Source organism: Stylophora pistillata, chromosome 10, assembly GCF_964205215.1.
Source record: "Stylophora pistillata chromosome 10, jaStyPist1.2, whole genome shotgun sequence".
Classification (NCBI taxonomy): Eukaryota; Metazoa; Cnidaria; class Anthozoa; order Scleractinia; family Pocilloporidae; genus Stylophora; species Stylophora pistillata.
Genome location: NC_142528.1, coordinates 16,121,594 through 16,146,744, shown reverse-complemented (window position 1 = coordinate 16,146,744; position 25,151 = coordinate 16,121,594). Strand labels below are relative to the sequence as shown.

The 25,151-nt window shown below is 40.3% G+C and overlaps 2 protein-coding genes across 9 annotated transcripts in view; one reads left to right on the top strand and one right to left on the bottom strand.

The window, feature by feature from the left end:
- Positions 1 to 2,015, bottom strand: part of LOC111339552 (chromosome transmission fidelity protein 18 homolog) — a 28,082-nt gene extending 26,067 nt beyond the window's left edge. For 2 of the 8 annotated variants that reach the window (XM_088735262.1, XM_088735259.1), the window contains exons 1-2: positions 1,826 to 2,009; positions 127 to 321 (exon numbers count right to left, since the gene is read on the bottom strand). In XM_088735262.1, coding sequence (XP_088591388.1) covers positions 127 to 321; positions 1,826 to 1,916 — 286 coding nt within the window. In that variant the 5' untranslated portion in view covers positions 1,917 to 2,009. Of the gene's footprint in view, positions 1 to 126; positions 322 to 909; positions 1,079 to 1,825 lie in introns of those variants that run through there. The other 6 variants (XR_015992244.1, XM_088735257.1, XM_088735260.1 and 3 more) reach the window with 6 other exon arrangements.
- Positions 2,016 to 2,098: 83 nt separating this feature from the next.
- On the top strand, positions 2,099 to 16,043 carry LOC111339545 (uncharacterized). Its single transcript, XM_022946222.2, has 11 exons — positions 2,099 to 2,620; positions 4,010 to 4,075; positions 4,465 to 4,977; positions 5,592 to 5,705; positions 6,681 to 7,556; positions 7,847 to 8,267; positions 8,597 to 9,148; positions 9,793 to 9,896; positions 11,309 to 11,373; positions 11,842 to 11,966; positions 12,979 to 16,043. The coding sequence occupies exons 1-11, from the start codon at positions 2,293 to 2,295 to the stop codon at positions 13,088 to 13,090; spliced, it is 3,276 nt and encodes a 1,091-aa protein (XP_022801957.2). The 5' UTR covers positions 2,099 to 2,292; the 3' UTR covers positions 13,091 to 16,043.
- Positions 16,044 to 25,151: the final 9,108 nt, after the last annotated feature.

Below are 25,151 nucleotides of genomic sequence, written 5' to 3'. Positions count from 1 at the left end.
GAGGGGGGTGGGGGAAAAAGAGGGGAAACAAATGTAGGGATAAATTTTTTCCAACAATTGTATAGAGGACTGCTGTTGCTACTACAGAGTATTAACTGGTATAATAACTACATGTAATGTACAAACCTTCATCAAGAGGATATGGTTCATCTTCTACATCATCCTCTAAGAGAGGCAAGAACATTTCATCACAGTTTCGCTTTTTTGAGTTAGGTTGTTCATTGAGTTTAATGATAGACACACTATCCAACTCTACTCCATTGCTAACTGCTTCCTTGACATCATGAAAATTTAAGCCTTTCTTTGAAGATGGAGCAACAGCTGTGTCACAAAAACACATGAACAACAGTAATAAATAGGTCATCAAAGACTAATCTTAACATCCAAGACATCTTACTGTACATTTCTGTATGTCGCCCAAATACTTTTCTTTATTATGGGACAAAAAAAAAATTGAGTACTCCTACACTAGGGAAACTGGGGCATGTTAATTACTTTGTTCTGTTATGATTTGGGTGCATTTACTCCGAATTCTAAAAGCAATCGAGCCGGCCGTGTCACTTTGTCACTTCCAGCATAGAAAAGCCTTACAAGCCCCATGGTGTATCCGATTTGCTTACTGGCTGAAAGTTTCTAAAGAAACTGTGGTGCTGCGTCAGTGGGGGTAACAAGGTAATTGGTCATATCAACTAAGTTGAAATTACATATGATGCACGATCCTCGCAGTAGAGAGTGCTATTTATGCAATAGCGAAAATCAGGCCTGTACGGGATTCGAACCACTGACCTCTGCGATACTAGTGCAGCGCTCTACCAATTGAGCTCACAAGCCAACTGGGAGCAGGCCATTAAGTTGATTTGTAATAAACCCATGATGATAAATCAGATACAATGAATATATGAATCTTACCTTCTTTATCAAATTCTTTGAGCAAGTCCAGTTCATCGGCGTAGCGAGATTCAAAATCATCAACTTCACTGGGAATTTCCCACTCTTCCATGCTCGTAGATTTCCCGATTTAGGCTAATTTCTTATGTAATCACTTCACAAAGCAGTCTTCAATTCCTCCTCCAACGAATTCCCGCCAAAGATGTACCTAGTACTTACCACGTACATATATTCATCGTACCTGATCGTCTTCATCACGAACTTCATATATTCATCGTATCTGATTTATCATCACGGGTTTATTACGAATCAACTTAACGGCCTACTCCCAGTTGGCTTGTTAGCTCAATTGGTAGAGCGCTGCACTAGTATCGGAGGTCAGTGGTTCGAATCCCGTACAGGCCTGATTTTTTTCAGGTCCGATTTTCGCTATTTGCATAAATAGCGCTCTCTACTGCGAGGATCGTGCATTATACGTATATATAACCGCAGTTTAAAATATATGAACTTCATATATTCATCGTATCTAAGTTGAAATTGTAAATTGGCCACCGTAACGAATAAAAAAGCTTCTACATCCTCCTCGTCCTCATCCTTTATTCGTTACGGTGGCCAATTATCAATTTCAACTTAGCTGATATAACCAATTACGATTTGCTTACTGCTTGGAAGTTACAAGATCAAAATTTTCTTCGGGAATTGCCCGATCAAAAAAGATTCCATGGATTCCTCCACAGATTCCACTGGCTAAATGTTCGATCCACATTTCAGTTAACTCTGCAGAGTGATTGAGATCAAGATCTCTGGATACAATGGAGCCAAATGAAGTGAACTTCGTCGGTTTAGCCTGATATAATGCTGTACTCGGAGATGTATGCCGACGTAAGCGTATTTTCAACTTCCAAAGGAACCCCTGTCGTCTGCAGAAGAATCTTACCTTCTTTATCAAATTCTTCGAGCAAGTCCAGTTCATCGGCGTAGCGAGATTCAAAATCATCGACTTCATTGGGAATTTCCCACTCTTCCATGCCCGTAGATTTCGCGATTTAAGGCTAATTTCTTCTGTAATCACTTCACAAAGCAGTCTTCAATTCCTCCTCGAACAAATTCCCGCCAAAGATGTACCTGGTACTTACCACGTGATTTCGAGTGACGTCAGTTATGAACGAAATCGAGGTTGGGGAATACCCCAGCGAAATCTTTCACATTGTGTCGAGGTAGAATCGAAATCTTCACCTTAATGGACTTGTGTGGACTTTTCTGACAATTGCTCGAAACTGAAACTTCATTTAATCGCTGTTATCCTTCCATAAGAGGGCTCTGTAGCCAATTTTACCTACCAGGTGATAGTCTGCGAGACATCCTGCAACTTTGGCAAAAGCGGAAGTGATCGAAACATTCTCCATGGAAGAGGATTCGGAACGAGAACTAAATTTCGAGTTTCGAAGTTTTTTGTTTCAAATTGGAAAGGAATTGACATCGCAAGACCTCGAACATTTAAAGTATATTTTAAAACCATATGTGTCATCCGCTCAGTGCGATGGAATGAAAGTTTGTCCGTTTTTTGATGAATTGAAAAGAAGGTGTCTACTCAGCCCGACCAATTTAACTGTGTTGAAAAAAGGGCTCGATACAATAGGGCGACAAGATCTTGTGGACAAAATAGTACAAAAAGAACAGTACTTTGCTACGTTTTCAAGTCCAAGTGGTGGAACAAACTTGGGAACGTACGGTTTGTATCAAGAATTTTCTGAAACATTTATATACACGTCACGATAATTTATAAATAGGCTTCGTGTATCAAAAATGCTTTGCACGATGACGCATTTTACCTTTGTTTAGGAATTGGGTCTGTACCCTGCCGTATAGTAGCTGTTTTATATTCTGTATTTGTAATTCTGTGAAATATGTAATGGAAAGATCTTCGTATTACCCCAGGTTCCTGGGGTAAACTATCGTTTTGCCAGCTGTACGTTTTCTTACGTCAGTTATAACTGTGTGGATAACGAAGTTTGAAGTCATACGGAAGTCTTGCCCATGTATCAAGCAGATATGAATGGGTCTCTCTCTACAGCCTGCATGCAATCGGTATATTTTTCTTACAAGAGAGTGCTTAAATTCTAGCCAGGTGATTAGTTTGTTATAGAGGGAGGAAAGCCTAGAGCAAAAAAACAAAAAAGCAGTGAGGGAAGGGTTGAGGACAAAAGCCTCCCTCCTTCAGTGCATTTTCAGCCAAAAGGCGATGAGAAGAACAAAATAAATCAGATAGGGGATGGGTTTTGATTTAACAACAACATCTCTCAACATAATTTTAAAGAAATGCAGGATAGACAAGGCACATATATAGAATTGATATTGATAATGTGGGAGGTAGTGAAAGGGTTAAATCAGGTTTCACTCTAATTTTTTGATAGGTCAATTAATGCATCAATTGATATAACTTGAATATTGATCCAAAGTTATCAACTGCACTCCTCTGCCAAAACTGTTCCAAAATTTTTCATGATATTATATAATCCAGTTGTGATATTATTATATTACAATATCTAGTTTATTGTCTATGCACTCAGTTTGTAACAGGAGTAAGTTAGATTTAAGGATTACTGGAAAATTTTTGGGGGGTTGGGTTGGCAGTAGACTTTGTTAGGTAACCCAAGTCATATTGTTTATAGTCTAGTACTGTACTGAACACTTAGATAAAAAAATAAAATTATCGGGATGCTAAGGTCACTGATATACCAATGATGATGTGAAGATAGGGACCTGGGTACTGGTTATCAAATTTTGGCACTAAAACCTATTAATCAGGCACATGTCACAGAAAGACTGAGAAGAAAGCTTCAATAAATCTGTTGTGGACAGTAGTGCTTAGTATTTATACCCAGATTTCTTTCTTCAAGATTGGTCTGAACAATTTATTATGTTTCTAATGTGTTAGTGTGACTGGTTAAACAACTTACCAGTAAATATAAGTTGTGCTTATCTTGTCTCTGATAAACTGTGACTCTGAACTGTCTCACTCGGAGATCCTAAAAGCTTTTCAATGTACTGGCTGCTTTACTAATGCCATCCACCTGGGACTAACTGTCTGTGGGTTTAAATAACAATAATTTTTTTTCAGATTTTGACACAGTGAGTCCAGATGGCATTATAGATGAAAGACACAATGGAAAAAAGAGTCCTGATTGTAAGTGCAATTGAGTATCCAAGGCATGAAGTAGAGTAAGGTTGGGAGGGAAAAGAAAATCCTTCAAAGTAGCTGAACCCTTTGACTCCTAGAGTGACGAGCAGCTAACCTCTCTTTATAATATCACCCTGAATTAAACATTAAGATCACAAGAATAGGGAAACAATTACCAACTAAAGAAGCATGTGATTGTGAAACAAATTCTCCTTGTCAGCACTCTAGAAAAGGTATTGAGAACATAATGTAGAATATGCATACTGATTTCGGGGTGTTAAGGGTTAGTGGCGGAGGGAAGGAAAGAAGAGCAGGAGGAAGAAAAACACTCTTTCTGATACTTGTGCTAGTTGATTAATTATTCTTTTGAATAATTTAGAATTGTTACTTTGCAGTGCAAAATAAGTTGTTGCAAATGAACTCATCAAGTGAAGATGCAATAACAATTGAGGAAGTCTCTGCTGTATTACCTAACAGCAACCATCATGACAAACTATCAGAGCAAAAGAAAGGAAAGACAAAGAAAACACAAGCTGATCATTCACTGAAAAAGGAGGAGGACATGGATTTCTCACATGATGGGTCCATTAACTTACACAACAATGAACAGACAACGAGTGATGAAGCAGCTAGAGACAAACTCATGGAATCTCATTTAACAGAACCAGGAGTTACTGGTGTAGATAAAAAAAGCACATTAAAAAAATCTCCAAAGGAGCCTTGTGAGGATGAGATCCTATACTGTAATGATCCAGAGGAATTTTGTAGTGGCAAGGCTTCCAACACTGGTTTACCTGATGAAAAACTGCCCAGCATGTCTTCAAATAATCTGGATAGTGATGTTGTTACTGATGGTACTGAAAATGGAGAGGAATCTGCTGCAGAATCCAATGCTGATGGAGAGAAATGTAAGTGTGTGTGTAATAACATTGTCTCATCTTAAACTCTGGATTAACTTCAGTTGAACCTCTCCACAACCGCCACCTTGAGCAAAGAAGAAAGTGGCCGTTGTGGAGAGGTGGCTGTAATGGGGAGGTAGTGGTGTATTGTATGGACAGCCTGCCAGGACTAGAAAAAATGGTCATTGAGGAGAGGTGGCCATTAGTGGAGGTTCTTTGTATTTTATGGACAAACTTGTGTCTTTGAACTCTTTCCACTCTGTTGATTTTTTGCTTTTCAGTATTCAAGGATAGCAAAGCAGATTACTCACAACTGGTTGTCTATTTTTTTGACCGGTTATACATACATGTATACCATTGCTATTTATAAACACAGTGGTCAAACTTAGTCCATATGTAAGGGGATCAATTTTTAGGCCAGCCCTGCTCCAATTTCTTGCACAAAATTTCTAAGGAGAACATATTAACTTAATGTAAACAACCACTGTCATGCCAGATATATGGGGAAAAAAAACTGTGATACTTCCATGTAAATCTGTAAGTAATGATGTGTTTGCTATGTTGATAAGTACATGGCTTCACTACTAAAAATAAAATTCTCTCGTTTGTAATTTTGATTTCAGCTGAAAAGAAAAGTGTAGTAGATGATCTTGGAGCACGTCCAAAAGAGAAAAAAGCAAAAACTGCAGGACCATCTGAAACTGACAAAGAAAAGGCTATGGAAGTGGATGACACAGGTACAGTGGTTAACAATAATTATATACTCCCCCCCCCCCCCTACAATCACTGAGGGTTAAATAACTCATACTGTAATTCAGTTCTCAACTTTCGATCAGACTTTTTTCTGCTGAAAATTTTGTCAATTACTTTGAGCACACAGTTGCTCTCTTCCCCTTCAGAGACGGGAACAGAACTGAAAATGACAACAGATTCCAACATTTCAAAATCAAGTCAGTAAAATGTTGTGTTTTTAAGTCAGTGACTTCTTGCCTCATTGATTCAAGAATAATTAAACAACCTCATCCTCTGCAAAGGTGAGGGTGAAGAAATGTTTCCATGCCCCTAATTTTAATGTAAATTTTGATTAATAGCATATAGGATATGGCACTTAAAAGTGCTATATCCTGTAGGATACAGGGGGGACAAAAAATACATGGTGATGCTTTTATGAATCAAACAGAGAGAGAGAGACAGAAAGCAAGTGCAGATGACTGTGACTTCGTATATAACCATGCAGATAATGGAAAATCCTTCAGCCAAAAGTTAGAAGAGAGTCACAACAAATAGCATGAAATAATTTATATTATTAAAAACTGGATCATTGGATAATGCAATTCAAGACTTTTTATTGGCGTAGCCATTATGGTATATGAGCCAATATACCATAATCTACAAATATGGTAAGCGTACGCGTCAGCTTAAAATCAAAAGGGAGCTAAAAAATCTGGTTTTTTCTTACAGAATAATAATTTCTTGGGGGCATTTTTAATAAAACAATTATTCCACTCGCGCTTGTTGGATATGAGATGATTATAGTCAACTCGGCGCTACACGCCTCGTTGGCTATCTATCATCTCATATCCAACGTGCGCTCGTGGAATAATTGTTAAATAAAAAGTCTCCTGTTTACAAAATTAAGACCGACTCAATTTGAAAAAAAACTGGGGTGAGGAGATTGATTACAATGCTAATGATTCAAATAATTTTTCTAGTTACAGAAACCAATCTTCATGGCTCATTGCTTTTTGCAAGCGGGCCATCAGAAGACTATGAATTGGTTCCTCCTGAGAACAAAAACACTAAAGAACCTACGGAAAGTGGGTATTCTAATCCCTCATCTCCTATTGGAACTGTTCATGAAGAAGGAAGTGGGTCCAATTTCAACTTTAGTGATGACAGTGATGTGACATCACAAAAAGAACCAAAGGTACCCCTGCCTGGTTCAGCCCATGGAACACACATCAGCATGGAGCTGCCTAAGGAGTACCCTCCTACAGATGGTTTCTCTACTCCACCTTCAGGCTTTGGGACACCCATGTTCACTTGCCATTCTCATGATAAAAGGCCTTTGCTATCAGATGATGAAGAACCACCTGAATCAGAACCTGCTAGCATGGGGTTGCCCAAGTGCCACCAACCACCTGATGTTTTCTCAACTCCTCCACCTTCAGTGTATGGAGGTTCTATGTACAGCGATCATGCTTCCCCTGGCTCCAGTAGTCATTCTGGTGCAGAACTGATGGAAATTGCTGCAGCAATGGGGGTCAACTTTTCTGCCCAACAACATCCCCAACAATTGAGTCTTCAGCAACAAATGGCATTACTTCAACAGTTATTAGCTTGTCAAGGAAATGTGAGTAAGACCAAACAATTTACTAATCCAGGACAACAATCACAGAGTTATGTGCCCAACAGCCAAACTGTATCTTCTACAGACTTACCAATGGAGGTTGATTGCTATCACAAGGCAGGCTACTCTGTAGGGGTAACTGGAGGCCAGCTCATTGAAAGCACAGATGACAAAGGCTTGGTGTTGATGGAGAGTCGAACACAGTTCTGTATTGTTGTTGGAAATGAAAATGATCATGGTGGGTGGAAACTTCAGTGAAAACTGAATTTTAGCCTAATGCATTGAGATGTGTAAAGTTTTTCTTAATTAAGTAATGTCTCTATACAACAAATACATCCAATGTGTAGAAATAGAAGAATGAAATCCTTGTCTCATTTTACTTTTTTTTTTTTCAATTTATAAAGCCCCCATCATTCCTTTGGGGACATACCTAGTAAGTGTCGACTCTCCCTTTCAACTTTTTTCTTGTTAAGAAATTCTAATAAAAGCACTATTCCTTCTTGTTTGGTTTTCTACTGAAACCTGTAGCTGCTGAGGTGGACATAACTTTTGGTGGACTGTACCTTGGTGTTTGGGCATTAGAAGCAAAGCAGTCAGTATCCCGTAACCCTCTGGTGATTGAAGGTTCCTCCTGGGCCAATGGAAGGTTGAAGTTCTTTAGTCATGCAGATGAGAACAAAGCCAATCCTAATGTAGACATCTATGGTAAAACTCCAGCACTTAATGGTTCCATTGAGCTGGAGTTCAAACCTGAAGTTTACGTGTTAAAAATATTTGCACAGCATGTACGAAATCAAAGTAAAAATGAAGGCCTCATTCCAGTGTCAGTAGCTTTTTCCAGTACAACAACTGTTGATGACTTGAAACAGGAAATCAGCAGAAAGTGGAACTCCAGGATCTCCTGCCTGTTGAAAGGTGGCAAAATGTTAGAAGAAGGAAAAACCATCAGGTGAAAGTTATATAAATGTAGTACACAAGTGTATTCAATTGACTGATGATGTTGTTTAGTTTTACTGAGGTTCCAATCTTAGATGAATTTGCTACAAGCACAGTTAGCACACATATATTCTTAACTGTGGGAAAAATACTCTTTTGTGGGAGGCAAGGATATTATTGTTCATCTTGGACTGGATGGGAGAGGGAGAAATTAGATTTGGAACAAATTGTTGGCTCCCAGAAAATTTGAAGCTATAATATGACCCTGTTTTTTGGAAATGGTCTTGTTTAAAACTTCTTTTCTTAACCTTGAATGTAAGTTTTGTCCTTTCTTTTTTTAAGCTCATATGCTTTGAGCAAAGATGAGGTGATTCAAGTCGTCAATACTGAAGAGCAACTGAAGATTGAATCAAGTGGGAGGGACCCAATTATCATGAAAGTAGATCCACTAAATGTTTCTTTGGATGATGTTAAATGTTTCATTGCTGATAATATCAAAATTCCTCCGCATGAGCAACTTTTGAGGTTCAAGGGACAAGATGTGGACATTGAATGTAAAACACTCACCCGTATGCTTTTGACATCAAAGGAGATACCCGAGGTGAAGGTTTTAAAGGACAGGATCATTAATATTGATATTGGAAGACCTGATGGAAGTTATAAGAAGATTGAAATCAACTGGTTTGCTACAGTTCAGGAGCTTAAGGATAGGCTGGAAGAAAGGGGCATCTGTGACAGCAGTGTTACCCTAAAACTTGATGAGAACAACAAAGATATAAGTGGGGTGGGCAACAGGAAACTGGTTGACTTGGGTTTGAGAAACAAATCCAAGATAAATGTTTCAGAAACAACCCGTGGCACTCACCGTGGATTCAGCATGAGTTCTTTCAGTGGGTAAGTCTAGCTTCTATTTGTTTTTTATTTCTATTTGAAGAAAGAACCAAATTGTCCTTAAATGTACAAACTGAAGTTTTTTGGTTTTTTTTTGGTAAATTCTAATTAAAGAGAAAAAGAATACAAATGTATCTAAATTTAGGCTGACTAGCCAACATTGTTTGTGGATGAGTGTGTGGGAAACATGGAAACAGAGTTTAGCTGGGTGGGTCCGTAACTTCTGCTAGCTGGCATGTCATCCCAGCTAAAATTGGAAAGAAACAATATTCAGATGAAGTGACAGGAAATAATGGTACTGTGTTGAAATGGGTGTATGCCACATGGTCCATGGGATTTTAAGAACTAAAAGGTGTTTTGGAACAATGATTGTTAGTTGATCAGATGTCAGTTGGTGGGTGTGATAGATCATGATCAATGCACCAACATGCTGTAAGGAAAAAATGATAAAAATGTAATTCATTGCTTTTACATGTGTGATTAGGATAAGGCTGACACTTAAAATTAGTGTGAAATCAGTATCTTTGATTGAAAATTGCCAATGTATTTAAAATTTTACATGTCAATTATTGAGAATTTGAAATAATTGAGATGAGGACTTCACCTCTACGATGAAATACTGGTGTTTACTTATAATAATTGATTAGGGGCTCCACACGAGGATTTGGAATGAATCTTCGGGGATTTGATGGTTTGGTCAAGCCAACTGTAGCTTGTCTTAGTGGGATGAGAGGATTTCCAGATTCAGCAGGTATAATTCATATTCTTTGCATTGTTCCAATGCATTGTAATCATACAGTGTCATGTAGTTCCTGTAATGTTTTAGATTGAATCAAAGAAAAAAGGGTTTGAGCCAAAGTGATATAATTGAACCATAATATAAACTCCTGTCAGAAGGGTTTGATCTGTGCAGCACCTTTCCTTCTTACAAAGCCAATATGTCATGAAATTTTTCAATGTACAACTCTGCCATATTACAACACATAGCCTTGGGGCTTATTCCAAGTCTGTCTCCTGTGTAGTTTTTAACAAATGGTAAACACCACAGCATACACTATTGAGTTATGGATGCACGCGGGAGGTTGCTAAGCACAAAAGAAGCGTAAGACTCACTCGAGGCGATAGCCGAGAGCGACTCTAGCTTCTTGAGTGCTAAGCAAACCTCCCAAGTGTATCCATAACTCAATAGTGAACGCTGTGGTGTTTACCATTTGTTTTATAACATAACATTGATACATTGTAGCTAAAGAGTTCCCTTTTATTTAACAAATCTTACGCGACCAGAAAAAACAAGCCCGCGCAGAAAAATAGTCTTGCATTTGCTCACGTCAGCAGCGTACACCCATGGGCAAATGGGGGGCGCTAAATTGACCAATCAGAGGGCACGCTTTACTTTGGTTATGTTAAAATTAACAATTATTCCACGAGCACATGTTGGATATGAGATGATAGATAGCCAACGAGGCGCGTAGCGCCGAGTTGGCTATAATCATCTCATATCCGACAGGCGCGAGTGGAATAATTGTTTTATTTAAAACGCCCCCAAGAAATTATTATTTTGTAAGAAGAAACTGGATTTTTTACCTCCCTTTTGATTTTAAGCTGACGCATACGCTTACCATATTTGTAGATTATGGTATATTGGCTGATATACCATAATGGCTAAGCCAATAAAAAGTCTTGAATTGCATTATCCAATGATCCAGTTTTTAATAATAATAAATAGGAAATGTTAGACACTGATAAAAGAAGAGATGTACATTTTATTTGGCTTTCAATCAAGAATAAAGGTGTTCCTAAACTTTGCAGGCACATACATGTATGTTATAGATTAACTTTTGCTACATCCCAGAACCAAATATTCCCTAATCTATTTTAGTCAAAAAGTGGAGAAAGGGAGTGTAATGTAATGCAAGTAGTGTTGCCATTTGTATTCTGGTTAGAAGTGTTACCATGCATGTACAGTAGTGCCACTAAACTGAAGGGAAATTTAGTGGAAAGAGTTTGTCTCCTCAAGTCCCCTTAATTTTTCCTCCCCACACATCTTGGACTGCCCTTTAGCATTTGTAATAGCAGATTTAGCGCCTCCCGCCCATCACCTTCAATCACATCTAGTTACTCAAGTGCAAATGAACCTTAGTGCATTTATAAATTATTATTCAGGGACCCGTGCTGGAGGCAGTATGACAAGTGAAGCAGCTTACGACTGTCTTGGAGATGATAGGGAGGTGTGTAACATTAGCTAGATTAATTCAGTGGACCATATTCAAATGTTTCACTTTACAAGGAAAGGTAACAAATAAACAAGTATATCCAATGATGCTTAGTTTAAGAGGCCTAATTGGTCTTGAATGTTTAAGACATTTTTACTATCCCTTTTTAGAGTACAAATAAACATAAACAAAACCTGCCCAACTCTCAGACGTGCTATTCTCAATTGTCATCCATCTTACAGCCAGCTTTGTATAAATTGTTTTAAGCAAACATACCTATCAATGCCACCAATCACATACCCTCTTCTAATATGAACTATGAATAGGTATGCTCTCCTTACCTGGGACTGTAAGTTTCATTTGTCTTCTGGGACTGGGACAATTTGTTGTTTTGATTTTTCTCATGTATGCATTTTTTAACAAATGATAGATATTTGATATGTCAAGATTTCTTTGAACATTATTTACATTTTGTTCATACAGAATGGTATTGCTATGCTTTGTGGAGATGAAGAAAGCGTTTTCAAACAATTCCAAGTTGATGATTATGAGAAAAAATTTTCCAAGGAGAAGGCTGTTACCCTTATCATTCAGCTTAAAGCCAAGAGGTAAAAGTTATCATAGTAGTCAAGTTAATTTTAATTTCTTTTGAGGAGGGGGGTGAGTAGACAAATGGATCAGCAGATTCTGACAGTATTTTTGTGTGGATTTTGGAGACATTGGGACATTTTAAAAGATTTGTGGATCCTGCAATTGCAGTAGTCTACGATATTCATCTATTTTTGGGTTCGGATTTTGGATTTTTGTTGTGATAAAGTTCAGATTGTGGATTTTAGGGTTCGTCAGAAATGTTTTGTTTAATTTTGTTTTTGTATGTATGACCCAACAAATGTCATGCAGCAGAAAAATAGTAATGTCTCGCAAGATGCACAAGACCACAAGATCACTAACATCTTCGGCAAAGAGGGAATACCTGTGCACATCACACACAAGTCATACACCCTCAGAAAAGCCTTCTCTCACAAAATCACAGAGTGTACATGCACAAGAGACAATTGCCCCCTCGCACATACCAACCTGTGTTTACTGAGAAACGCTGTTTACCAAATTACATGCAAAAACTGTAACCAACACTAAATCGGGAGCACCACTGGCTTCCTCCATGACTGTGTGAAAGAACATCTCAGAAACGTAAATTCATCCGTAAACAAACTTATCGGTATATGCCAAAACAAGGATTACAAAAGCATTGAAGTCAAAATCATTACATTGGAAAACGACCTAGTAAACCTCTGCCTATTTGAAGCGTTTTACATAAGGAAAAACAAACCTACACTTAACTCCCTGAGAAGAATGCATTAAACTCGCAGACCTATTGTTCTGACACCTCCCATATCACACTGGATCCCCTCACAGTGACACTAGCTCATTAGTATAGTGACACTTTTCTCCCTTTTATTTGGTCCTCATGGAATATTTTATCTTATCTGTCCCTGATGATGCCGTGAGCGGCGAAAGCTCACTGGACTTCTACAATATTTTACAGTAATTCAAGGCCACATTAGTGTTTTTATTGTTTTATCTATCCACTGAATTGATTCTTTTTCTTGTTAACTGTAGTATGGGTGCTACAGGAGGTGCAACCTCTTCACAGCCTTACATTCCATCAGGAGCTTGCTCAGGGACAACAGGACCAAGGTCCACTCCATGCCCACCTCCAGTACCTGACTGAAGATGTTGCAGACATGTAATGGAGCCTTTTGAGGAGCTGTGCTACATAGTGATTACTCAAACAGCTGTAAGGCTGTCAAATGTAGATTTATGCATCAGTCAAAGTAAACCTGACCCTCCCCCCATTCCTTACCCTGGGATATGTGGGGCCTTGGTAAGGATTTTGTGCATTATTGGCAGCCCTCTGTGTCCCAAGATGGTGGGGAATGATGTATTTTGTCACTAGTCTGGGAAAATGTGAGGCATTGGTTGCAATCGGATTCAAATGAATATGTAAGATTGAGGCTTCTCTACCTTACAGATATTTGGGGATTCTTCGATGGCAGGATTTCTCGGTAGAATAGTGCTGTAATGTATTTTAATTTCCACTAAATATGGAATAAAGTGTAGCTGCTCACAAACTTATCATATTAAAATCTGCAGCAAATTGGCATTAATTGTGAATTCAACTGCTTCGTGAAGTCAGCCAATTATTTATTTAACCCATATTTTCTGCAAAACTTCCCAACATGGTGGCACTTGTCAGGTTTTGTTTGCTTTTCAGAACCAATCCCCACCTATATCCCAGAGTGGGGTAGAATGGGGTGGAGGGCGAAGGAGGGTGGGGGGGAAAGAGGTTTTTACAGTGGCCTACAAGTGCACACCGAATTGAAAAACTCTACGCCAAATTCCAAATGCCCACACTGAATTCTAAATCTCCACACCGAATTCTAAATCTCCACACCGAAATCTAAATCTCCACACCGAATTCTAAATCGTCAAACCGAATTCTAAATCTCCACGCGGAATTCAAATTGTTCACACCGAATTCCTAAGATCTGGGAGACTGGACCGATGGGTACTTCTAAGGTAACAGCCATTGCAAGGTACTTCTAAGGCAACGACCTTTGGGTACTTTTAAGGCAACAGCCGCTGACCTATAAATTCCCTGATCGGCATGGAGATTTAGAATTCTGTGTGAGCAATTTGAATTTGGTGTGGGCATTTGGAATTTGGCATAGAGTTTTTCAATTCAGTGTGCACTTGTGGGCCACGGTAGGTTTCAGTTTACTTTTACTGGTGCACAAATGTAGCAGCATTTTGCCATGAGAACTGCTATAAAGCTGTGCTATGTGTTTTGTGTATCCAACAGCTTAGAGTATAGCATAATAGCACAGTACATAATTAGATAGTCAACCTCCGCCCTGTTGGTGAATGATACTCATGTGGGTGAAATAGCTTCAAAGCTGAAGCTTGCTGCAGAACAGACTCTAATCAGAGTTCCCTGGCTCTGAATATAATATGTCACATGCAACAGTGGTACATGATGTTTATTTTTTGTGGAGCTTAGTATAATCTGATGATTTGATGAACACATCTGTCACTAAATGTCAGGAAGGTCCCTTTACTTGATATTATGTACTGCTTGTAGGAGAAGTCAATTAGTTATTAAGCAAATTCTGCTGACTTTCATAAGAGGAAGTATCAGTCCAAGGAACAGCAGATTTAAAGGGTTACGGTAGTAACTTGCGCTCAAGTGATAAAAGGGTGAACAATTAAGGATAAATTTTTGGACACTTAAGGTGGCTGAACACAGCTTTTGCGCGTGCTTTTGCTGATGGTATGCACACAAGGATTGCAAAAAACAAACATGCAGTCAATAGAGCAGTCATTTTATTTACTCAACACATACCTGCACTATCTGTGCTATTTTTCCCTATAGTTGATGCAGTGTATTGAGGGCTTTAATCTGTTATTAGAAAGTTAATGGTGCAAAGAACCCAGCAATTCTCAGCTTTTTCGTCGTGGAAAATTGCTTTCTCAGAAACATGCTTATTTCTTGAGAATCACTCAATAGAATTTCATGAAATCTGGCACAAAAACACTTTAGTAAATAAGTAACTGGAGTATTGAAAAAAAAATTGATTTTAAACAAAGGAAATTATAGAAAATCGAGTGAACCTTCAACAAGGGATAATTAAAGATCACTCTGTCAAATTGTTAGCAAAATGGTGTTAACTTGTGAGTATCATTACAAGCTCATTGCATGCAAATTATAAAGAAAATCTAATGACTAGATTTTCTACAAAGAAACAAAACCGATTTTAATTGCCTGTTTATATCTATTGGTGTCGCCATGGCAATGGCACATACGTCAGCTTAACTATCAAAAAAACAAAGTTTGTGTTGTTAACTTGCTTGCTGCTAGTTTTGGCAACTGAGAGATCAAGGGTTTAGAGAAAATGGTGAATGAAACAAAGGTATCAATAACTGTGTTCAGCCACCTTAAAAGTGGTTAAAAACGATATATTGTACTTTGGTTCTATCAACTAAAATGAAATTGTAAATTGGCCCCTGTAAGGATTTTCTAGAATTCTTCGTCAGAGCAAATGACCACAATATTTTGGCTCAAACTGAGAAACAGTTCACTGAAAAAAAACAAATTGTGACAATTGCCAACTGATAATGATGTTAGTAATTAGAAGAAAGATGGTAGATATTTATATTATCAAGAATGATATTATAGGAAAGTAACTTTTAAGGTGATGTTAGTTAAAATGATTTATGGAACAAAATTTTGTTTTTTGTTTTTGTTTTGATAATGAACTCATTAATTTTGTTTTTTGCTATGTTTTGTAATTGTAGAATGTGTTGTAGCTGAGAGGCTGAGTTTTTTCCAGTATAATTTACTGCACATGGAGTGGGCCATGCAACCCTGAGTCAGTTGACATACTTTGTTCTTACATGAGCCACACTTAACTGCTGAAGACAGATTCGATTGCATGAGAACTGTGCCGCCCAGGTGTCATGCATTTACAAATTTGATATTTAAATATCAAATTAATTTTTGTGTTGAATAGACATGCCAAGTTCTTTGCAAAGGAAGCAAGCAGTGCTGATTCCTAGCTCTTGTATTCAGCTTTATGTTTGTGTGCTTCCTTATTTTAGAAAATAAATGGGATTGTTTAGTTGTAGTTGCTTGGAACAAATAGGAATTATCACCTGATACTGGGTATTGTGCTTCTTAATTACAAACATGGGAATTGATACAGAGGCTGTCATGCATCATACTTGTGCTGATGCTTGCTCACTTAGTGCAAGAAATTCAACATCAGGAGACTATTGTGTGAGCTGCTAGTTGGTTTTCATTGTGCTATCAAAAGGACATTCAAGCTAGGTACTTAAGAGATTGCTTAAGGATTTGAGTTCAGTTGCTCAATAGGCCCTTTGCAGCTAGAGGTCACGTGCTTGGATACCGCATAGCAAAACAAAACTGGAGAGCAAGCGCTCCAGTAAACAAACTCTCGTAAGAGGTCAAGCATATCTGGCCTGGACAATTTTCTGTTCATTATGCTCAATCCTTTTGCAATATCTACAAAAACTGTAAGATATTTACTAAATCTCTCGTTTGGACTCGATTTTTGGATGGAAAGCACAATATTTTTCTCGAAATCGTGAAAAAACTGTTGCTAACAACCCGCGCGACGGCTAAGAAACATAGCGGCTTCGCAAGGTACGTACTTCAAAAAATATACTAGGCCAAATGAATTCTGACCATTATTTACTGGAGCAAGATCATAAACTTTTCTGTCTAGACCACAACCCAGCCATGGGCATTTGATCATCCTTTGCCCGGCCAGGTAAGCGGTGGAACTTTAATTCAGGATGATATCTAGAATCCCCGTTACACAAGGGAACACAATGGTACCACAGGTAGCCCAAGCTCTGTCATAGGCTCTTCACAGTGAATACTATTAAAGAGTTTGTATAGTGGTTTAGTTGGGCTTGCTTTTGAGTCCGTAGATGTAAAATTGTGTGAAATGATCAAAGAAATAAAGTCTTACCTTCGTAGAGAGTAGTCTGTGTTGTTCTCGCGATTTGAGGCCGTTTTGATGTGTTTTAGCTTGACGCCCTAAATTACCCTGCATAAAGTACGGGAAGGTCAGAAACTTCTGTTGACAAATGCTTCCCAAAACCGCTCGAAAACACCACTTAAATACTTTCCCTCGAATTAAAACTCGGCAGCACGAAAGCCAAATAGTTGCCCTTAAAGTTGACCGAAAAAAATCCCACTAAAGTCGGTTTGTCGAGCAACCAATCAAGCGAGAATTTCAAATTGACGGCCGTTCGGAAATCTCATGCGTGGAAGGAACTTCTTGTGCAGCTGAGAGACCGTTGTCAACCTGGCACCTAGACAAATCTCTCTCAATGGGTCCTCCCCCTAGTCTTCTAACACCAAATCTTCACACATACTAAGGTTCACCCTCATCTACCCTAGGTAACCCCTGTTCTACCACGTTCACCCTCATCTACCCCAGGTAACCCATGTTCTACCACGTTTACCCCATCTACCCTTGTTTAGCAATGTTCTACCACGTTCACTCTCATCTACCCTAGGTAACCTGTTCTACCCCGTTTACCCCCATCTACCCTTGTTTAGCCATGTTCTACCACGTTCACCCTCATCTACCCTAGGTAACCCATGTTCTACCACGTTTACTTCCATCTACCCTAGGTAACCCATGGTCTACCACGTTTACCCCCATCTACCCTTGTTTAGCCATGTTCTACCACACTTACCACCATCTACCCTTGGTTAGCCATGTTCTACAACGTTTACCCTCATCTACCCTCATTTACTCATGTTTTACGCAGTTTACCCCTATCTACCCTTGTTTAACAATGTTCTACCATGTTCACCCCCATCTTCCTTAGGTAACCTATATTTTACCACGTTTACCCAACGTTCACCCTCATATACCCTAAGTAACCCATATTCCACCACGTTTACCCCCATCTACCATTCCTTAGCCATGTTGTACCACGTTTACCCACATCTACCCTAGGTAACCCGTGTTCTACCACGTTTACCCCAATCTACCCTTGTTTAGCCATGTTCTACCACGTTCACCCTCATCTACACTAGGTAACCCATGTTCTACCCCGTTTACCCCCATCAACCCTTGTATAGCCATGTTCTACAACGTTCACCCTCATCTACTTTAGGTAACCCATGTTCTACCCCGTTAACCCCCATCTACCCTTGTTTAGTCACATTCTACCACGTACACCCTCATCTACCCTAGGTAACCCATGTTCTACCACCTTTACCCCCATCTACCCTTGTTTAGCCATGTTTTACCACTTTCACCCTCATCTACCCTAGGTAACCCATGTTCTACCCCATTTACCCCCATCTACCCTTGTTTAGCCATGTTCTATCACGTTCACCCTCATCTACCCTAGGTAACCCATCTTCTACCCCATTTACCCTCATCTACCCTTGTTTAGCCATGTTCTATTACGTTCATCCTCATCTACCCTAGGTAACCCATATTATGCCACGTTTACCCTCATCTACCCTTATTTAGCCATGTTCTACCACGTTGACCCTCATCTAACCTAGGTGACCCATGTTTTACCCCGTTTACCCCCATCTACCCTTGTTTAACCATATTCTACCACATTCACCCTCATCTACACTAGGTAACCCATGTTCTGCCACGTTTACCCCCATATACTCTTGTTTAGCCATGTTCTACAACCTTAACCCTTATCTACCTTAGGTAACCCATGTTTTACCCCGTTTACCCCCATCTACCATTGTTTAGCCATGTTCTACCACGTTCACCCCCATCTCCCCCAGGTAACCCATATTCTACCACGTTTACCCCCATCTACCCTTGTTTAGCCATGTTCTACCACACTTACCACCATCTACCCTTGGTTAGCCATGTTCTACAACGTTTACCCTCATCTACCCTCATTCACTCATGTTCTACGCAGTTTACCCCTATCTACCCTTGTTTAACAATGTTCTACCACGTTCACCCCCATCTTCCCTAGGTAACCCATATTTTACCACGTTTACCCAACGTTCACTCTCATATACCCTAAGTAACCCATATTTCACCACGTTTACCCCCGTCTACCATTCCTTAGCCATGTTGTACAACGTTTACCCTCATCTACCCTAGGTAACCCGTGTTCTACCACGTTTACCCCAATCTACCCTTGTTTAGCCATTTTCTACCACGTTCACCCTCATCTACCCTAGGTAACCCATGTTCCACCCCGTTTACCCCCATCTACCCTTGTATAGCCATGTTCTACCACGTTCACCCTCATCTACTCTAGGTAACCCATGTTCTACCCCGTTTACCCCCATCTACCCTTGTTTAGTCATATTCTACCACGTACACCCTCATCTACCCTAGGTAACCCATGTTCTACCACGTTTACCCCCATCTACCCTTGTTTAGCCATGTTTTACCACTTTCACCCTCATCTACCCTAGGTAACCCATGTTCTACCCCATTTACCCATGTTCTACCACGTTCACCCCATCTCCCCTAGGTAACCCATGTACTACCACGTTTACCCCCATCTACCCTTGTCTAGCCATGTTTTACCACGTTCACCATCATCTACCCTAGGTAACCCATGTTCTACCCCATTTATCCCATCTAACCTTGCTTAGCCATGTTCTACCACGTTCACCCTCATCTACCCAAGGTAACCCATATTCTACCACGTTTACCCCCATCTACCCTTGTTTAGCCATGTTCTACCACGTTCGCCCTCTTATACCCTAGGTAACCCGTGTTTTACCCCGTGTACCCCCATCTACACTTGTTTAGCCATGTTCTACCACTTTCAACGTCATCTACCCTAGGTAACCCATGTTCTACCCCGTTTACCCCCATCTACCCTTGTTTAGCCATGTTCTACCACGTTCGCCCTCTTATACCCTAGGTACCCCGTGTTTTACCCCGTGTACCCCCATCTACCCTTGTTTAGCCATGTTCTACCACTTTCAACGTCATCTACCCTAGGTAACCCATGTTCTACCACGTTTACCCCCACCTACCCTTGTTTAGCCATGTTCTACCACGTTTACCCTCATCTACCCTAGGTAACCCATGTTCTACCCCGTTTACCCCTATCTACCCTTGTTTAGCCATGTTTTACCACGTTACTCTCATCCACCCTTGTTAACCCATATTCCACCAAGTTTACTCCCATCTAACATTCCTTAGCCATGTTGTATCACGTTTACCCTCATCTACCCTAGATAACCCGTGTTCTACCACGTTTACCCCAATCTACCTTTGGTTAGCCATTTTCTACCACGTTCACCCTCATCTAACCTAGGTAACCTATGTTCACCCCGTTTACCCCCATCTACCCTTGTATAGCCATGTTCTACCACGTTCACCCTCATGTACCCTAGGTAACCCATGTTCTACCCCGTTTACCCCCATCTACCCTTGTTTAGCCATATTCTATCACGTTCACCCTCATCTAACCTAGGTAACCCATGTTTTACCCCGTTTACCCCCATCTACCCTTGTTTAGCCATATTCTACCACGTTTACCCTCATCTACCCTAGGTAACCCATGTTCTACCACGTTGATTTAATCACTTTCACCAGAGTGTGGCGAGGGTCGCACAACAGAGCGAGGCTCCAAATTAAGTGCGCCCTATATCCCACCCATCCCCCCCCAGGGGAGGACATCCATCACACAGTAATCTCGTGTGTGGGAAATTAACGTCTCCTACCCCAACCCTGCAGGAGACGGGACCTCCATTTATTCGTCCCTATCCGAGAAGACTAGAATATCTAACCATTTCTTGATGTTATAGAAAGGTAGCAAATTCTTCTCAATTATTTTAAGACCCTGAGTGTTGGTCCGGCCGGGGCTCGAACCCTCGACCTCCCGCACAACAGTCCAGCGCTCTATCCATTGAGCTAGCCATTTTCTACAATGGTAGATAGGGGAAAACGGGTTAGAACATGGGTTACCAAGGGTAGATGAGGGTGAACGTGCTACAACATGGCTAAACAAGGAAAGATGGGGGTAAACGTGGTAGAATATGGGTTACCTAGGGTAGATGAGGGTGAACGTGGTAGAATATGGCTAAACAACGGTAGATGGGGGTAAATGGGGTAGAACATGGGTTACCTAGGATAGCTGAGGGTAAACGTGGTAGAACACGGCTAAACAAGGGTAGATGGGGTTAAAAGTGGTAGAACATGGGTTACATGGGGGAGATGGGGGTGAACGTGCTAGAACATGGCTAAACAAGGGTAGATGGGGGTAAACGGGGTAAAACATGGGTTACCTAAGGTAGATGAGGGTTAAGGTTGTTTAGCCATGTTTTACCATGTTCACCCTCATCTACCTTAGGTAACCCATGTTTTACCCCGTTTACCCCCATCTACTCTTGTTTAGCCATGTTCTATCACGTTCATCCTCATCTACGTTAGGTAACCCATATTCTACCACGTTTACCCCTATCTACCCTTGTTTAGTCATATTCTACCACGTTCACCTTCATCTACCCTAGGTAACCCATGTTTTACCCCGTTTACCCCCATCTACCCTTGTTTAGCCATGTTGTACCACGTTCATCCTCATGTACCCTAGGTAACCCATGTTCTACCACGTTAACCCTCATCTACCCTAGGTAACCCATGTTTTACCCCGTTTACCCTCATCTACCCTTGTTTAGCCATGTTCTACCACGTTCACCTTCATCTACCCTAGGTAACCCATGTTCTACAACGTTTACCCCATCTACTCTTTTTTAGCCATATTCTAGCAAGTTCACCCTCATCTACCCTAGGTAACCCATGTTCTACCCTGTTTACCCCCATCTACCCTTGTTTAGCCATGTTCTACCACGTTCACCCTTATCTTCCCTAGGTAACCCATGTTTTACCCCGTTTACCCCCATCTACCCTTGTTAACCAAGCGTGAGGGCCGTACTGGGAGAATATCGGCCCGAGGTCTTGACAGTACGGACCGAGCGCAGCGAGGTCCGTACAAAGAAGATCGAGGGCCGATATTCTTCCAGTACGGTCCCGAGAAAACTTGGTTAATAAGAGATTTATTATACGACAGAAGTTCAAAGGGACACAAGTGCGGTATCATCCGGGACCATTCGGGACAGTGCACGGTCCAATACTGAGAGAATATTGACCGGTAATAGAGCATTTTGATTGCTTGATTTTAGTTAATGGCCCTCTGACTGCCGGAGTCGTGTAATAAATCTATATATTTTCAAATTGCAACGTTTTTTAAACGTGTGTATGTATTTTTAATTCACAAGAATGTAAGACATTTTTGGACTCCAGATACTCAGTTGATACCTGTCTCTTTACGATTTAGACCTGTACAGAGGGTCTAGTGTTTCGAATGGAATTCTCATCCATCTAGATAATACCCTACCAGAAAGTACATGTATATATTAATAAAAATTTCTGAAATTTCCCAGTTTGAAGTTTACATTGGTAGATAAGACATACTTCAGTGTTTCTGCTTGTAAAAAGCAATTGAAAGCGAGAATTCATGATATACTTTAATTACAAATCATAACAAAGCGCGCACGTTGCTCCCTACTAATTACTGGTGAGCAGCAAGGTTTATATCCATATATAAGTGCTACCGTGCTGAAATAACATGAAACTGAAGTGAGTAACTGCATTTAGTATAAACCACAGTTGTTGAATTGAAAGCGAATCAAAAAACTTCTCTATTCTTGTAAAATGTAACCGGAATTTTCAATCTTGCGCTCGTTTCTTGGCAGGTGAATACTACTCGGCTAAAAACCTTCGAGCGAGAAGGTAAACGCGGTAGAACATGGGTTACCTAGGGTAGATGAGGGTGAACGTGATAGAACATGGCTAAACAAGGGTACACGGGGGTAAACGTGGTAGAACATGGGTTACCATGTTAAACGAGGGGTAAACTTTTAGCCTGGTAACATAGGTTAGCCTGGTAACATGGGTTAACTCGTTTAGCCTGGTAAAATGGGTTACCAGGCTAAACGAGGGTACATGGGGTAGATGAGAGTAAACGTGGTAGAACACGGCTAAACAAAGGTAGATGGGGGTAAACGGGGTGGAACATGGGTTACCTAGGGTAGATGAGGGTGAACGTGGTAAAACATGGCTAAACAAGGGTAGATGGGGGTAAACGTGGTAGAATATGGGTTACCTGGAGTAGATGAGGGTGAACGTGGTAGAACATAGCTAGACTAGGGTAGATGGGGGTAAACGGGATAGAACATGGGTTACCTAGGGTAGATGGGGGTGAACGTGGTAGAACATGGCTAAGCAAGGGTAGATGGGGGTAAACGGGGTAGAACATGGGTTACCTAGGGTAGATGAGGGTGAACGTGGTAGAACATGGCTATTCAAGGGTAGATGGGGGTCAACGTGGTAGAACATGGGTAACCTAGGATAGATGAGGGTGAACGTGGTAGAACATGGCTAAACAAGAGTAGATGGGGGTAAACGGTGTAGAACAGGGGTTACGTAGGGTAGATGGGGGTGAACGTGGTAGAACATGACTAAACAAGGGTAGATGGGGGTAAACGGGGTAAAATATGGGTTACCTAGGGTAGATGAGGGTGAACGTAGTAGAATATGGCTAAACAAGGGTAGATAGGGGTAAACGTGGTAGAACATGGGTTACCTAGGGTAGATGACAGTGAACGTGGTAGAACATGGCTAAACAAGGGTAGATGAGGGTAAACGGGGTAAAACATGGGTTACCTGGGGTAGATGAGGGTGAACGTGGTAAAAACATGGCTAAAAAAGGGTAGATAGGGGTAAACGCGGTAGAAAATGGGTTACCTAGGGTAGAAGGGGGTAAACGCGGTAGAACATGGGTTACCTATGGTAGATGGGGGTAAGCGTGGTAGAACATGGGTTAACTAGGGTAGGTGAGGGTTAGCGCGGCAGAACATGGTTAATCAAGGGTATATGGGGGTGAACGTAGTAGAACTTGGGTAAATTAGGGTTGATGTGGGTTAATGAGGGACAACAAGGGTAACTGATAGAACATGGTTACATAGGACATATTGTACAACATACATGAAAGTAATAATACTTTAGTATTAATTTGTATTAGTTATTTGGACATGATATGGACCTAACATGAACGCTTTACCGTTTGTTTAATGGAGCGCTTGCTCTCCAGTTTTGTGTTGCTATGCAGTATCCAAGCACGTGACCTCTAGCTGCAAAGGGCCTATTGCTCTACTTTTTAAGGCAGGATACACTTCATTTGCACCCCTAGATTGGTATACTTTTAAAGGCAGGACACACTTCATTTGCACACCTGGAAGCCATTTTCGTTCATTCCCATTTCTCCTAGTAGTTCATTGTGGTGGTCTGTCTTGTCTGTTTTAGTTTTCTGCATCAGACAGCCTCTCTGTTTATGGCATGCTTGAATATTAATTTTCTTTCTATGCTTATATATTTTAAATAGTTGTATTTTGTGAAAAGTTAGTTGAATTAGTAACGTAATCATAATAAAAGCTGTCTTTGTCCCAAACACTGCTTGTAGTTATGCTGTATGGTTTAGTTATATAAATTTGTATCTAGCCCAAATTTGTACAATTTGTATCTTAAACAGGAAGGGAAAAACCAACTCAGAAAAAACTTCACGCTCTTAAAGTTGGGCAGAAAGTTATATCGTAACTGTCGCCTAAATATTGTATGTGTTGTGTGTACATAACTGTGATCATTGAAAAAATATCGACACCGCCAAACGCAGATTATACTAAAAGAGGAACATTAGGCGGGTTCGTACTGGGCATTTCAAGAGCACTTGAGACGAACTTGTCTGTGAACGGGTTCTGCTTCAAACCGTTTCACTTGACTGATTGTACTTAGTGGTCTAGGAAACCAGAAAAGATCAAAGCCCCGAAGTGTACCGGCTCAAGTGTGGTCGATACCTTTCTTGAGAGTGCACTTGTCCAATCAACGGGTTTACAGCTAATTAATGACTTGTCAATCATTTGTAGATGGGAATGTTTCCGAAACGCGCGCGATTATTGCGAAAAGGTGAAAACTGACTTTAATATCAAGGTGGTTCGCTTTGCGGCAGTATCATGGCGTTTTTCAGTCAAATGGTAAATCAAATGGTAAATCAAATGGTAAATCCGGATGATCTCCTGGACATCAGTTTAATGTAGGTTCTGCCTTTTTCATCCTTTACCAAAGACGTGAGGGCTTTTCTTGGATCATTGGAATCTTTCAGTACGGCAAGGCAATGAAATTATTTTC

Coding starts and splice junctions, on each gene's coding strand:
- LOC111339545 (XM_022946222.2), top strand. CDS start 2,293: ATGGAAGAGGATTCGGAACGAGAACTAAATTTCGAGTTTCGAAGTTTT. Junction 4,076..4,464: donor TGGAAAAAAGAGTCCTGATT/GTAAGTGCAATT, acceptor GTTACTTTGCAG/TGCAAAATAAGTTGTTGCAA. Junction 7,557..7,846: donor TGGAAATGAAAATGATCATG/GTGGGTGGAAAC, acceptor TGAAACCTGTAG/CTGCTGAGGTGGACATAACT.